The sequence below is a fragment of the Takifugu flavidus genome, chromosome 7 (genome assembly GCF_003711565.1).
Source record: "Takifugu flavidus isolate HTHZ2018 chromosome 7, ASM371156v2, whole genome shotgun sequence".
Lineage (NCBI taxonomy): Eukaryota > Metazoa > Chordata > Actinopteri > Tetraodontiformes > Tetraodontidae > Takifugu > Takifugu flavidus.
In genome coordinates, this window is record NC_079526.1 from 4265823 (window position 1) to 4281874 (window position 16052).

At 46.4% G+C, this 16052-nt stretch overlaps 1 protein-coding gene across 8 annotated transcripts; it reads right to left on the minus strand.

The window, feature by feature from the left end:
• Positions 1-1140: 1140 nt before the first annotated feature.
• Positions 1141-14523, minus strand: kdr (kinase insert domain receptor (a type III receptor tyrosine kinase)). 8 transcript variants are annotated; one of them, XM_057038572.1, is made up of 31 exons: positions 14214-14523; positions 13290-13383; positions 13012-13214; positions 12596-12717; positions 12270-12435; positions 11632-11771; positions 11321-11504; positions 10909-11026; positions 10628-10794; positions 10385-10541; positions 8684-8822; positions 8492-8603; positions 8072-8416; positions 7371-7517; positions 7159-7290; positions 6423-6529; positions 5971-6106; positions 5748-5852; positions 5297-5410; positions 5114-5202; positions 4874-5036; positions 4701-4792; positions 4500-4622; positions 4321-4432; positions 4145-4244; positions 3968-4073; positions 3279-3418; positions 3108-3192; positions 2931-3019; positions 2688-2853; positions 1141-1987 (listed from the first exon to the last, which is right to left on the minus strand). In XM_057038572.1, the coding sequence occupies exons 1-31, from the start codon at positions 14275-14277 to the stop codon at positions 1832-1834; spliced, it is 4173 nt and encodes a 1390-aa protein (XP_056894552.1). In that variant the 5' UTR covers positions 14278-14523; the 3' UTR covers positions 1141-1831. The 8 variants fall into 8 exon arrangements, with proteins under 8 accessions (XP_056894552.1, XP_056894551.1, XP_056894550.1 ...); XM_057038571.1 differs by having other exon boundaries at positions 2931-3016; positions 12270-12438; XM_057038570.1 differs by having other exon boundaries at positions 12270-12438.
• Positions 14524-16052: the final 1529 nt, after the last annotated feature.

Genomic DNA, 16052 nt, shown 5'->3' on the forward strand with positions numbered 1-16052 from the left:
GAATGACAAGGAAATGAGATAAGGCTGCTCGGAGGCCTGCCGGTGAAATGAACTTAAGCTGTCTTGCAAATCAGTGTGTGTGCATGTGTGTTCTTGGTTTTTTTGGCTTGTTTTGTTTGGGTTCTTTTTTAAAGCTGGGTTTGGTAGTTATTTGTGAGCTGACATTGAACTGACAGGCAGGTGAGGAAATCACACTTTGTTATCTCTGGCTGACTGATTTAAATCTGACAGTTTAATGACACAATCGCTCCTCTCTGCGCTGCGTCACCTGTTCTCACCTCAGTCTTCTGTTAATCTCAGATGGGGTTTGACAGCTAAAAAGCCTCTGTGGGCAATGTTCGTTCCACGCGCCAAGTGTTCCATTCCATCAGCATCTGTAAAGTTTCAGGTGCCCGTAATTGTCAAATGTTCTTCCACGGGCTAAGAGCTGTGCGAGTTTGCTAGGGCGGTGCTACCTCCTAGTGGTGGGAGGTGTTACCTTACAAAGCAGCTGTGCTTTAAAATCGACCATGTTCAACAAAGTGTTTTAATTTCAATACATTTTAACTGATTTTGATGAAACACTATAAACACTGACCGCAATATTAGTAAGACTAACACACAGAATTGGAGAAAGAATTTGAAACTTAATGCTGTTTTTGTATTTTAGCTCAATATTTAGTTACAGAAAGGACTGTTACATGTAATAATGCTATTTTTCATCATTTCATGCTTGTTTTTTGAGTTAAATTTGCATTAAAAGAGCAGTTTAGTCCACCTAAATCCCCTCATTTATGGGAGCAAAAGTCTCGCCATCTGTCATATTCTGTCTTGACGGGCTTTGTCTGGCGAGCTGGTCATCTGTTGGGAAAAGCCTTTGCTATTTTTCTAAAACCTTTGAGCCTTCAATGCCCAGGCATTTCCTGCCAGAGTCTGCCTTCTGCCCATTCCTGAGGAAATTAAACTGCATCTGTTTTCTAAACATATCAGCCTGAGTTCTGGATATGAAACACATACAGCAGCTGTATTTTGGGTTTGTTCTTAAATGGCTGAAAAAAGATTGGTAAAATAAAATGTTTAGGTTTCTACTTAGCATGAAATGTAAAGTAATTCAGTTAATATGACATCTTTAGTGGAAATGAGCAGAAAATATTTCTAATATAAATGTTGCACGGAAATTCCAAACTATTTATTGTGGTAAAAGGCCTAAAATTCAAACACGACTAACAACTGGGGCTGAAATAACATATAATTACATGTAACTGCAGCAGAGGGCGCTGTTGTTCAGAATAGAGACCAGGTAGGTAGGACTTTTAAAAATATAAAAAGCCAAAGTTCTAAATTCTCCGCACATTAAATTTGAGTTTTACTTACTGAGCAAAACATTACAGTTTGAGAATACCTGAGTGATCTAATGCTTTAGCACAGCAAGAAAGCGTCTGGATCTGTTTCAGTCTATTTTAACACTATCTCACATAACCAGGCCACATTGGTTCATTTTAAGGTGTTGCAATCTTTAAAACATAGTATAAAATTGACAATATTTGTTCATTTTGGATAAATGCAGCTTACAAGGCAGCATTACGCCTCCTCAGCTGAGCTGGGTGGGTCACATGACCCATGATTTTATCACGTTCTAACCGAACTTTAAATCACCACCTTTGCAAAGGCGATGCTAATGCTACCCTCAACATCATGGTTGGAGCATTGGTAGTTTCTCAGACTGAACTCTCAGTATGGAGCAGCACTGATTCAATGAACAACCTTACGATTCACTGTTGCATGTGTTCCAGGCGATAAGCCCGTCTGCCCACCTGGCTTTGTCCAGCTGTAACAGAGGGGATTTTCTAAATTAAACCCCAGGAATTACGTTCCGGGTGGGTGGAAACGACTCCTCTAAAGTGGCTTCCTCTGGTGTGCTATTATTGGTGTTGTCGCCCTTGATTGTAGACACAATATTTTGTGTGGTCCCACTGTCACCTAGTCTGGTCAACAGCTTTGAAGCTTCCTGTAACAGTGGAGCAAAATAAAAACAAAAAACGAAGCGCGTCACGAGTGCAAATGTGATGAGGAGGACCACCAAAGTAAAAATGCATCATGTACTCCACACACTCCTCATTTTTGGTGCTCTTCGTTCAATTTAATGTTTTACATTGGGGAGAAAAAAAAGTACGTTTATTTTTATAAAACTAGTTACATTTATTAAGTGTAGACATACACAGTCTAATAAAATACTGTAAGTTATACGCAAACTGGAACTGTACATATGCTAGTTTCATCTATTCTGGCTGAGAACTTTGACAAAGGAAGAGAGTATTTTGTGATTCAATTATCTAAAAATTCCACATGCACTTTCCTGCTTGAGAGGAAGTCGCCGGAATACGCCAAAGGAAATAGGTGTAACCTTGTGTCTTAGGCGGCCCAGACTCCTGCTTACTGTGTAAACATGATAGCATTCCTCCGGCTGTCCAAAAAGAACTGCACTTTCAAATTTATCATACAACCTTCACCCCCCCCTCCCCCAGCTAACTGTTATCACTTGGTCCAATATCTCAGGGCTGCAGCTTGAATCTGAGCCGTTCCCATTGTTCCTTATGTGTGAGGCCTGTGGGGGAAAGGACTTTACAGTGAAAAGGGTCGGGGCGAAGTGGGCGTGGTCAGACCGGTGGCGTGCTGTAGCGGATCTCCGTGTTGAATTTGTCGGGCACCTTGTGCGGCCGCGGCTTCTTCAGCATGTTGTGCTTCATGATCGCCTCCTCGTTAGCGTAGATGGGCGTGTCCGTGTCGTCGGAGTGGTACCCCGACTGGTACCCGCTGGTCTGATTGGACGACTCCGAGGCCACGGACTCTTTGCTCTTACAGCGCAGCAGGTGGCTGCAGATACAAACCAGGAAGTCGTCTTCACACCGAGCCGTGAAGCCACAACGTTGCCTTGCGATGCTTACACCTACCTGAAGTTGGGAGTGGCCGACAGGTGTTGGTTCAAGCCCTTTTCGTCCTCGGGTGAGAAGCACATACCGATGGCTGTGTGACCCTCCTGCTAAGAGACAAGGAATGATGGTCAGTGCTGCAGCGAGGGGTTGGTTGAGTTCGTTTGGGTCTTTACGATGATACTCCTACCAACGCACCATGACGCTGCTGTCGGCCACAGGGATGTCTTCAAAGGTCTTGATGCTGAGGGGCCGACTGCACCGCTCGCTCTGCTGGGACGCTCTGCACGGGGAGATGACAAGCAGCGTTCATGAAGGAGTGTTCGGCATTTATCGAACTAAAATGGAGGACACGATCATGGCGCTGACCCCATGGGTGGTGGGCTGTCGTAGTGGAGCTGAACATCCAGGAGCTCAGCGCTCTGGGGCCTGTTATAGGGGCTCCTGGTCTCAGGGGCCACTGGAGAAAGATCTGCATCTGCTGTCAAGGGGATGTAGTCCTTCCCATCCTGTGAACAAAGTCTGGATATCAGCTCAGAGGCGAGTCCTTATGTGGTGGAGTTACACTCATTTAATTGGCTTTTCTCATTTTTAATTATTTTTATTTGAGTTTTTTTAATGTCAGAGATGCTGAGACGACGGCAGAAATGAAGGGGGACATGAACAAACTGCAGACCGTTGATCCCTCAGAGCAGTTGTGGCTCGGTTATCTCACTCTTTCTCACCCTGCTGACATGTTTATGCTCCCACAACAATGAGGAAACGAATCCTCAACTACCCTGCCGTTAATCACAGGATGATGTAATCTAATTAGAGCGGCACTGTTTTATTTTTCTTCAGTCATTAGTTCTCATTTGCTTGTGTGCCAGGACGGTTACTCCATTTAATGACGTCCTACATTTTCCCAGAAGGACTTGGCAATGCCTGCCGAATCGTGTGAGCTTGTTGAAAAACACCCCGTGTGGCGTTCAGGCGCACGGAGAGGACGGCTACAGCAGCAGCATGTGGGCAGCGACTGAAAGCCAGTTCCTGAGCGGCCCGCGAAGGTTCGGACTCACCTGCTGAGCGCTGGCCTGCAGCAGGTTCCCCAAATGCTCCACCAGCTCTGCAAACGTGGGTCTGTCGGTGGGACGATCCAGCCAGCAGTCCAGCATGATCTGATATCTACAGAGGAGGGGCGGGTTAAGCCAGAGTGTTGCGACGGTGCGTGCTCGTGCTCGGGTCCCCCCACTTACATCTCAGTGGGGGCGTATTCTGGAGGCCTCATCCTCGTTCCCTCCTTAAGCCTCCTGCAGAAAGACTCGTCGATGCAAACGCCAGGATACGGAGAAGCACCTGCGGGAGAAAGAAGGACGTGATATGCAGAAAACACTCCCCGCTTGACGGACTCGTTTCGTTAGCCATTGCTGACCGAGAGAGAAGATCTCCCACAGGAGAACCCCAAAGGACCAGACGTCGCTCTGCGTGGTGTAGACCCGATCAAAGATGGTCTCGGGAGCCATCCACTTGAGAGGGAGGCGTGCCTGGAGCGAGAGAGGCGACACACGTGTTGCACCGGCGCTGATGGGACTGTGTGACTCACAAACTCACATCGCCTTTGCGGACGTAGTCGGGGTCTTTGTAGACATCCCTGGCGAGGCCGAAGTCGCAGATCTTCACCACGTTGTTCTCTGAAAGCAGGATGTTCCTGGCAGCGAGGTCCCTGTGGATGCACTGCAGGGGAAACACGGAGGTTCACGCTCAAGTGCGGCTCTTATCTTAAAACGCATCTGGGCGTAGCTGCCGCGTTACCTTGCGGGAGGAGAGGAACTCCATGCCTTTGGCCACCTGGAAGCTGTAGCATATCAGGTCCTCCATGGTCAGGTGGTCTTCGTCTGAGCTGTCTGTGGTCACAGGGAGCATTTGACCGTCATGAGACCGGAGCGATCTCAGAAGAATGAGCAGGAGGGAGAGTCTCTCACTACCTTCCTGAGTGTCCACGCTGCTGCTTGATGCTTTGTCTGCAGTCATGGCGCACAAGGCCGTCCCGGTGCAAATGTCCAGCTGGGGAACCGTCCCCAGACCCAGGTCCCCGTCGATGACGTGCTCCTCCGGAGACCCCCATTTCTGACTGTCCACGCGCTTCCTCTGATTAGGAGGACGGCAGACATTATCCCAGCAGGCCAGACCTCTCAGCAGAAACTGCGCGTGCTTCTGTCCCCTACCCTGTATGGACTGTACTCCCCACGCTTGCTCTTCAGGTAGCTGGAGAGGTTTCCGTGCTTGCAGTACTCCACAATCACCATCAGGGGCCCTAAATGAAGAAGAACCACGAAAACAGCTCAAGAAAGGGAGGAATTCCATCACGGACGTTCAGACGTGGACTCTCTAACAGCCCCCCGACTCACCTCCGGCCTTCGTACAGGCGCCAAGCAGGTTGACCACGTTGAGATGATGTCCGATGTGGATGAGAATTTTCAGCTCTGACATCAGAGCACGGTACTCGCTGGATGTGGCGCCCTCTGTAACACACAAACACACACACATACACACACAATACTGAATATTTGGAATGTTTATCATATTAAATTTTACACTCCAGCAAGATTTTTAATATCCAATAAAATGATACTGTTACAATCTTATACACTAAAATACTGCCTATTTATATCATCTAAGCCGTCTATACTTTATTACATTTGTTTGGTAGATGTGATAAAAAGTATATTTGATATAAAACCAGAGAAATAGAACAGAAAGAGGCTAATTCAATATAATTGGGACCCTTTGTTCTTTTAGAAATTATGAAAAGAATTCTATTTGTCAAAGTGAAAATTGCAGTTTGGTGACCACACCGACCCTTGAGCATCTTGACCGCAACAGTGGTGCACGTGGTGGCCTTCTCGATGCCAAAGGCAGCTGCTTCTACCACCTGTCCAAACGCCCCCCGTCCCAGTGGGTCCCCTTCAATGAAACCATAATTAAAACATGATCAGGAGAACGTTCTTCGCAGGTCTAACTTTAGCATTGTCTCAAGAATGGTGTTGTGGTGTCGTGGGACGCTTCGCTGTAGTGGTCTCACCCAGCTTGAGTCTGTCCCGGGGAAACTCCCATTTGTTAGCGTCGTATGTGAGTCGTTCGCACTGCTCGTCCATGGGCATGTCCTCCGAGTCCAGGATCATGGACAGGTAGCCCGTCTTCATATCTCCTCCATTGGGCTGAGGGACACAGAAAGAGAGAATGTGTGTGGAAATAATGAGACTTTTTTCATATCTCGCTATGGTTTTCCAGTGATTCTGGTTCCTGTCCAGTGAAAGGGGCCCAGTCTGTGTCTACGTGACCTCCACCAGCAAAGAGTGGCCTTGTTCCAGGATACAAAGGACCGCCAGCAAGAGCCAGACTGCTCCCTTTTAATCGATCATACATGCCCACACTGAGTGTGTGACACATCTTTTTATAACTATTGTGTAGCTTCCATGGAAAAATCCAGGGAAGGGGAAAAAGGTGGCACGACGCAGATGAGGACATTCTAACCTTCTTTCTTCCACGGATGACGAAGACGATCAGTAACCAGAAAAACATGGCGATGACCACTGATCCAATGGGGACAATCAGCTCCACGTTAGTCTTCACCTCCGCACCTAGAACAATATAAGCATCATGTTCATATTGTGTGTGTGTGTGTGAGATTCCCAGGAAGCAGACTGGGAGTGTTGGAATCTGAAGAAAACTGATATTCTATCTAGTCATAACAAATGATAAACGTATGGCCAATGTCAACTGAGACGACCGTATCCATGGAGACGAGCTGAGACATTACAAGCATTATTACGGCGTATGAAAGTTTTATTTTGGCCAGTTTGGCTCTGGGATCGACCATCTCTCGTTAACTGGGAGTGAACGGAACTGGCTCTGCAGACTGCTGGCGAGCGACGGGTCACGTAGACCCCGTTTCTAGTTAGCGCGTGAGACTGTTTGTCGCGGCCTCTCTCTTGGGGGGAGAGAAAAGGGGTGAGCAGGGGCCAGACTGGCCTTCCCCTTTGTCCTGTAGCCTCCTCCGAGGATGTGCGCTAACAGAGCAAGCTTCCTGTCATAAGGAAGTCATTCTTATTTTACCTCTTTGATATAAAAATAGCATCGCTATCATCTTGTTGTCAATTATTATGCCATTGTTATATGACCAACTGAGTATTATTTGGAATCCTACATAAATATACCGCTTATGTTGCACGCTATGCTAACCAAACTATTTTGACAAGAAAATCCTGACCTTCAGTCGTCAGGAAGGCCTGCGAGCTGTCACATCCGCGCCGGTTACAGGCCGTGCAGGTGTAGCGACCACTGTCCTCCTTCTTCACCCGCTGAATGGTCAGAGTACGGTTGTTATGGCTCAGAATTACACCTGTAAGCAGAACAGGTCGGCTTGGTTTTAGCCCCCGCAGACACCAGCCGGTGTCCGGTGACAAAGGAGAGTGGACAAACCTGAGCCCTCCACCACAGTCTGGTTGTTTTTGGTCCACAGCACCGTTGGGCTCGGCCTCCCGGCCGCGTCACAGTGCAGCGTTACGATGGCGCTGAGGTTGACTCTTTGATCCGTCAGGTTGTTGAGTATCTGTGCAACCTCAAGACCTGAAATCAGATGGTCACAGGTTGAGAGTTCCAATACAAGATCGCAAATGATTTTGGATACAGAACTATTTCAAGAGCAGTAGCAATGATTCATTTCCATCTTATCCGTCGTTATCGAGCTTCCGATGATGCAGCTAACATTGATAGCTTCCTGGGCTAAAGGAGAACATTCTTCAGTTTTGCCTCACAAACACCAAGCTGGTCTCTAAATGGTTTCATTTAAGTCTCCACTAAACCTTAAAGGGTTTAAAAACTGATTTGTTGAGGAGAAATATCGCAGAATCCTCTGAACTATAGTGTTGTGCAGACATGCAGATCCAGGATGTGCCGAAGTGATCCGATCTCCCAGCGGAGGGAAGGAGAGTCTGGGCTGACCTCCTCAGAGAAACGGAGGGAAAGTAACCAAACAGAACTGAGCAGTGTTGACCTGCATCATTTAATCCTCCACTTCAGGAGGCAGGTTGTACATCGACAAATTTCCTGGTCCTATGGAAACTGGTTTAACTCTGATAGTGCTGCTGTATTCATGAAGTAACAACTAAGGTTCTTCTTACTTTTAAGAGAAAGGCGGCGAAGCAGGCAGGTTTTCTCCTGGGTCTTGATGTTTTTCACCTGACACGCATACAGGCCCTCGTCCTTGCGGGAAGCGTCGGGCATCGGTAGCTCCAGGGTCACGTTGGCGCTCTCCAGGTTCGAATGCAGCCTTTGCGTCAAAGGTGTTTCCTGCAGAACCAGCGAGCGACAGGGCTGCACGGATGACAACTGCTCCGCCTCCGTGAAGTTGGCCACGCGGAACCAGGCGAGGTCTTCGTAGAGCAGCTTGTCGGCCTTGCAGCGCAGGACCACGTGGTCCTCCTCCAAAGGCTCGCCTGACGGGGACACGCTCACCTCGAGCCCGCCTACGCCACAGGGGGAGACGTAATGAGGAGACGTGGCGATGGAAGGAAATGGTGGGAGAATAATGCAGGTCTTACGCGTCACATGGAAGAAGATGACGCGCGAGTCCTCGCCGACTTTGTTGTGAGCCAAGCACCTGTAGAGGGCGTGGACCTCAGCTTTCTCAATCTTCAAGGAGCTCATGATTTTCTGGAGGAAAACCAACAACAATACTCAGACATTGGTGCAAGATGGGGGCGTTGCTGCTGCAAACAAGAGAGTGTGTTTACCTTCAGAGCGTGATCCGTGTCGTTTATGACTCGTTCCACGGCGCGGTGGCCAGTGCTGTTGCTGATGGATCTCCAGCCTGTACACTGCAGGAGCTGAAGGTCAGGGTTGACCGGCCCTGACCTGGGGATGGCAACAGAGCTGTGAAAACAAGACCTGTCTCTGTTCCACAGATAAGGTGCAGTTATTGTGCTGGAACTCCATGTTTCCTGCCTCCAAAGATAACAATTGTCAATTCAGCCAGAAGCTCTATTTTGGGCTCATCAATCCACAAAACATTTCCGGCAGCCTTCTGGCTTGTTGAGCAGACTGTAGATTGATCTTTTTTGGAGAGAACAATGCAGTTTTGTTCAGTGTTGTGATGGTGAGCTGAACTCGTAAACACCACTATTAAAAATGTGAAGGAGGTCCACCGGGTCCTTCAATGACCTTTGACCTTTCTTTTTTGTGAGCGTGGGACTGATGAATTATAAATGATTATTTCTGGGTGGGTAACACCCATACTGAACTTCTGACTGGGTCTCTGGTGTCCAAACTCAAGCTTTGTAACATCTTTAAGCCTTTTCCTTCCTAAGATGCACACACTAAATTGTGATGATATGTGTTGTCATAATTATGCAGATTGAAAAACTTCACAACGGCTCATTTAGGGGTGGACAGCCAGGAAGAACAACACAGCTGAGGAGCTGCTCGTGTCCTTCTGCGCTTTGTTTTGCCAGCTGTGCAGCACATCTATAGACACATGCTGCCTCTGGAGAACCCACAGCATCCTCAGAGACCCATCTGGTCACCACCTTTTTGAACCTGTGCCCTTGGGCGGACGATTTGGGAGCATCAAAGCAAAAGCAAACACTGAAACAGCTTTTACCCCCAAGCTGTCATGTCACTCAACTCTGCACAATCCTGGACACTTGAACGTCCACCAACACCCGACGGTAATAAATTCACACGCTGTAAAACATTCTTACCTGTCTGACATTCTGTGCTCTTACTTTTTCATTTTTCAATACACTGATCTTTTATATTTTTTTATATATTTTTAACCTTTTTTAACTGCAATTTTTCTGCATTAATCTGAGGGCTGCTCCTTTTTATTTTGTTGCACATGTACACTGACAATAAAGGGATTCTGATTCAATTGTAAATGGACAAATATCACAGAAATGGAGGGTTTAACCCAGACAGCCATGCTTCCATCTCTTCTCTTTCCTTTGTTGTGTAACGGTGTCCCTAAATGTGTAACATCCTGCAGAGTTGATGGTTGTCTCCAATAAAATATACAGAAGGAATTCGCAGTTTTAGTAGGATGAAGCTGGAAGGAAAGAGGAAGCAGCGAGGGAGAGGACAGTCTGAACCACCCACTAATACCATCTCAGTATCAGGAGAAACAAGAGTGCACTCCTGAGGAGACTTGGGTTGCGTGCACGGCTCCTGTAGGGAGCTGCCATCTTGAAGAGCGAGCACGTACGTCAGACTATTCAGTCAAAATGAAAAATAGGGACATTCTGGGAAAGAATAGTGGAGGCCCGTCTAAAAACAGGCATTGTGAGTGCGTGAATCACATCCTCTGATCTGCATCAGGTCTCAGTGTGCCTCCATTGTCTCCTCTCTTGTTTTTGTCAACATCACGAAAGCGGCGTTCAACAGCTTGGTGAACAAGTGCCACTGAGAAGAAGGGGAGCTCGCCCTCTGTGGGGACTTACTGGAAGGCCTCTGGACAGTCCTCTTTGGACATCCACTGCCACTCGACGTGCGAGGGTGTAGGAAAACCCCGCGCGGTGCACCTCAGCGTGGGGCTGCTGCCAAAGGGGTAGACATCGGTGTCCGGCGCCACCTCCTTCTCGATAATATGAGGAGCCACTGTAGAAAAGACAACGAAGTGAACACCTGGGCACAAAAAACTTTCCTTTCTTTAGTTTCACTGGAGAGAACAGAGGAAAACTCGCCATTGACCAGCAGCTGGAAGGAGCGCCTATGCTCCTCCTTAGTAATTTTATTGATCAGAACCACCGTATAATTCCCAGCATCCGTTTCTGCCACTCTGTGGATGACAAGGTTGTCGATTTTCTGCCTAAATCTGTAATCGTCCTTCAGCGGTTGGCCATTTTTTAACCTAGACAGGCAGAGAGGAGGTCATGTCAGGAAGCAATGCACAATGGAGGCATCAACGTTGACCCGACAGGGGAATTGCTGCCACAGCATATTTTCCTTCTGTGTGGGGTGGTACCATTTGAAGCCAGGCTCGGGGTACGCGGAGTATTTGACTGGAATCGTAGTGGACTGATGGCCCACATTGACCTCCCAGACCTTCACCCATGGCTCCTTTATTTCAACGAAGGGCTTTTCTGTAAAATAGCACCACAATCAGGGGGTATTGTGTTTCAGACAAGCCACAAAGATCACCGAGCACATGAAGAGTGGGATTATCTGCAGTCTGCTATTACAGTACGCTATTATATTAAAGGAGCTTGCTGGTTTAATCAATTTTATCACATCCTCAAGTTCAGATGAAAGATGAGTGGGAATCTTAATTTAACTTGATTTAAAGGGACAGGCACTAAACACCCTCAGCGTTTCTACTCGGTGTGTGTGTGTGTGTGTGTGTGTGTGTGTGTGTGTGTGTGTGTGTGTGTGTGTACCGTATACTGTAACATGCGCTGATTCACTTTTCTCCATCGGCCCGCTGGATGCGGAGCAGGTGTAATCTCCAGTGTGATCCACAGTCACGTTCTCCACTATCAATGTGTTTGACAGTTCCAGAGAGCTCCACAGCTTCTTTTTGTGGGATGTTGTAGACACTAGGCTGGAACTGTTCCCTGAGGTCTAACAGCCATACAGAAAATCGCATGAACGTGCAATTATTTGTCATAACATTTTTTTAAAGCATTTTAACAGATGAGCTAAATATTCCTGGAAAGAGACAAGTGGGTCAAAGAGGGTGAGCACTGACCAGGACCTGACCCGAGCGCGTCCAGTTGAAGCCGATGCCCACATTGAGCTCGGTGGTGGCGGTGCAGCTGAGCACCAGCCGCTCCCCTGCAGCTAACTCAGTCTTAGCAGGAGTCAGGGTGAGATCATAGATCTTGTATCCTGCGGAAGAAGGAGGGCAGACGAAGGAGTCAATGGGCAGCCTATTGTTTGACAGGGCCTTCAGGGCCTTCTGCTCTGGCTGCCCCCAGTTTCACTTCCTGATTCCCCTTCATCTTACACGGACAAGAGCAAGTTACTTCAGCGTGTCCACATTTTACTCTACACATCTGTGCAGGTGCTCGCTCTGTGGTGGCACCGAGGGGCTGGTGAACCCGGGCCTGAAGCTTAGCAAAAGGACCCAGCAGAGTTTTTGGAGCTACTAAGTCTACAAGTGGAATCAATAATCCAGAGCTACTAGTAGAGATCATGACAAATATACTTTGGACTTTGGAGACCACATGTGGAAGATTTGGACATATATTTTTAATATTGTGTGCACTGGTTATTGTCCATCCCATTGTTGAGTGTTAACATCATGCACACACAAACTGAAAATAATCTTGCTGATAATCTCCCAATGAAAATAATCAAGCGATCCCTGGGGAATGCTTTTCTTACCAACAACAGCTATGATGTACAGGGGGGACTTATAGGTCTCATTTCCGATGTAAGTCTGGCAGAACACGACGCCGGCGTAGCTGATCAGGTGACTTGGAACAGTGAAACCCTTCCTGGCATCCCACAGAGTTTCCTTCCCATCAGGATGAAGCTCTTTATTTGGATACTTCTGACGGACAGAGACACACATGATTCTTCTGCTTTCTGTTTTTACCTTAACCTTAAAAATTGAGTTGAACATTCTTGTATATGACAATTATGGCTGATGGGGAGGGTGGACACGAAGCAAAACACCGGGCTAGAGAGGAAAAGGAAGACTTCCTCACAGTGTGGAGGGTGACGTTGAGATCCTCCAGCGAGCCTCGACACGGGATCACCACCTGCTCCCCTTCACGGACGAACACCATCTCGTATTCTTTCTCAGACGGCACAAATGGCACCTTGGGATCTGAAAATATTGCAAAAGTATCAGACACACGACAGCGGGCAACACTAGCATTAAGGATAATACATCCTTTAAGTTATCACTGCAATGTGATCAGCAATCAGCAAATAGGAATTTAGCTAATGTAGCATGTAGCACCACCTCCAGATGGAACCATTTTTACTCTTTACAATGTTACAACAGTCATGTGATAGTAACGCTGAAAGAACATTTGCCTCGTATGGAATTTCTCTTTCTTTACCCCTAAAGTATTGATTCACAGTACTGAATCAAGGCGAGGTCAATAACGTCTTTTACCCCGGACAAACACATAAGCGGAAACAGCAGTTTTGCCATCTTCGGCTTTCAGGTCCTTGTAGGCGCACTGGTAGAGTCCCGTCTCGTTGACGGTTGCATTAGAGATCCGCAGAGTTGTGCAGAAGAGTCCAGACCCTCTGCAGTCACTGATGGACAGGCGGGGACTCGTAGGAGGGGTCGTCCACTGGAGGTTCTGCCGACCTCTGCAGAGAAGCGGAGATGATAAGAGACGTGCACCGTGCACAGGGTACATACCAGCTACCGGACCGTAAACGTACCTGCACGTTAGCTCCAGGCTGTCTGATTTGTTCAACCTGTGGACACCATAGCTGCTCAGCCTCGGCGGATCGGGCATGAACCGCAGTTCAAGAGCTGCAGGGACCGACGCACAATCAGCAGAGACAAGGTTATCCACCAAATATATGAACACGTGGAAGGGGCAAAGGTCAAATGACACTCATGAGAGTCCGGGGCCTTAAATAATGTGAAGGACATTTAACTTCACCGGATAGCATCAAAGCCTGTGATAAAACTGCCGCATGAGATTAAACCGGGCCTTTTTTTCCCCTTCTGCCACAGAAAATGGCGGCGCTGTGTCAAAACAGGAAACACGGGAAGATGGGCCTGGTCAGACTCAATAACCCAGCACACAGTGTGGACTATAGGTGGGGTTCCTGTTTCTGAGGATACGAGTTGCCCGCCACCTCCCTCTGAGGCCCTAGAGCACATTTCTCGTATGGAAAAACACATTAGGAAAGTGGGATTTACCCAATTTGGTCCCAGGATTAGCAAATTGCATAAAATATTATTGATTGAATATTATTGAAAGTTCTTTGTCAGGCAATATTCTCATCTTGGTTCACGTTCAACAAACACTGACAGCCAGTTTACTGGATTTGGATACGAATAATTTGGTCATACATTAGTTTTATACTATTAATGAAAAACTAAACTACAGATTAAAGCTACAGATTCATAACAAACTAAACCAGCTTTTCTAAACTAACCAATGATATAGAAACGCACTTTATTAGTAACAATAAAGTATAAAGACAGTTTAATCGCAGCCTATATGTAACTTCATTAGTATTAAAATGGCAAACTCGGATCCAAAAATATAATGGGAGAAGATTTTTACAAGTTTACTTAAGTACCAACAAGTAATATAACGGAAGTAAAACTATATGAATTTATCCTCTCACCTGCAACACATGTGATTTCGAAAATAATCCCACAAAGTTTAACAAGTGATCCTGCCGGAGCCATTATCCGACAGAAGACATGGACAGAGCCCTCATGAACGGTCACAAGTCTGGAACTAAACAAGACAAACTTCGGCGGAGGAATAATAATCCGACCCGTTCACTGCTAATCCATTAATCCGCTCTGCGGAGAAAAGTGCGTGAAAGTGATGCGGGGACGCGGCGGTGGAGGCGGCTCGGCAGGGCAAAGTGCGTCTGACTGTGAGGATGAGGATGGAGAGGAGGCCGGGGAGGAGCGAGTCTCTCTGCCCCCCTGCTGCTGGAAGCGAAAAGTGCTGCAGGACGCAGCGTTCCAGTCATCACGCACGCTCCGAGGTTCCAAATGTCTTTATTCATGCGTCAGGAGCTGCTGCGGTCGCTCCGAGACGTGAAAACGGAAAAGCAATCCTTTCAAATAAAATAATAGTATAGAAATCTTAAACTTAGAATATTAACGGTGTCTTTTTAAGTGCCTAAACTTAACTTAACTCTTAATCCTTCTTGGTTTGTTGGTTTTTCAAGTCTATAAAGAAGATATCAGCGCTTGTTCGTATCTGTTTAGGTGTCCGGCCTGATATGGTTGCTGGCATCGTTACATTAACCTGTGTGGTGATGGGAAACTAAAGCCTATTATTTGTTCATGTACAGTAATATCAAATCTATTTTATTCAATTAAATATTCATTTTAAAAAACAAATCTTTCCACATTTGAGTTACGTGGGTTCATCGTTCTTTTAGATATAGAACTTGATGGGATGATTTATTGTCGCCTTTCCATCCTTTCAAAAGCATGACAATAACACACACACACACACACACACACACACACCACACACACACACACACAACGCACACACACACAAAAACAGGAAATGGCATTAAACCATTTTGGGGGACCAGAGACCATTTTGGGGGACCAGGGACAAAGAAGGATTCTTTTTTCTTAAATTAGACTTTGTTTTGACTTCAGGTTTCCCTTAGTAATATAATGGCTGCGAGAGGAAAAAAAATGCACTGAATTACATTTAAATGTGAACAGTTACTGCAGCAGTGAAGTTAAAGGAAATGTGTTGTAGTAAGAATGACAAATAATCTGATCATTCTGTCTCTGATCATCAATGTATAGAATCATTTAACCATTACTATTCATAAAATAATAATTAGTTAATGTTAAAATGATGACTGAACTGGACAGTTTTCGTCACCTCAGAACACCTCAAAAGATGGTGTTCATAGCTTTGTACCTACAGTATATAGGTGGTGTTTTGATGCTGGCATGGATTCCAGAGGGTGAGGGGTGATAACGGGCTATTGTTTTAGGCGCTCCATCCACATGTTTCCTGGCCTGGTGACTTCTTCACAGAATGAGTGTCAAATCAACCACCTACTTTTCTATTCACCAGCACTTCCTGCAGAAAACTGCAGTCCATGCAGCAAATGAACCGCTGGAAAGTGAGGAAAATGTTCCTTTTATCTGTGCATGCACTCTCAAAGACAAATGAAAAGAAAGTATCTATGTTTGGATCTTTGAAAAGATTTTCCATTTAAAATGGGTAAGGAGGCAGATCATAAGGAGACTTTCAACGAAAGTGAAACATATTTTGGATTTCAAACTAAAAGGCTTTGTATTGTCTTGGTGGCGTTTGTGTTTATGCTGTGAAATCAAGAGAGGTTTATAAAGGTCAGCGTCCCACCAGAAAGAATGGGCAAGAAACAGTTGTACACTATGCATTGTTGAGAGTGGGACAGAAAAAAACTCTCTAAAAATCATCTGAGGAGACCTATAAGATGTTAATTATA

Excerpts from the sequence above, each read along its gene's own strand:
- kdr (XM_057038570.1), bottom strand. The coding sequence starts at position 14,277 with ATGGCTCCGGCAGGATCACTTGTTAAACTTTGTGGGATTATTTTCGAA. Across the intron at positions 11,505-11,631 it reads CGCGCTCGGGTCAGGTCCTG|ACCTCAGGGAACAGTTCCAG; the intron begins GTCAGTGCTCAC and ends TATGGCTGTTAG. Across the intron at positions 6,107-6,422 it reads TCATCCGTGGAAGAAAGAAG|CCCAATGGAGGAGATATGAA; the intron begins GTTAGAATGTCC and ends TGTGTCCCTCAG.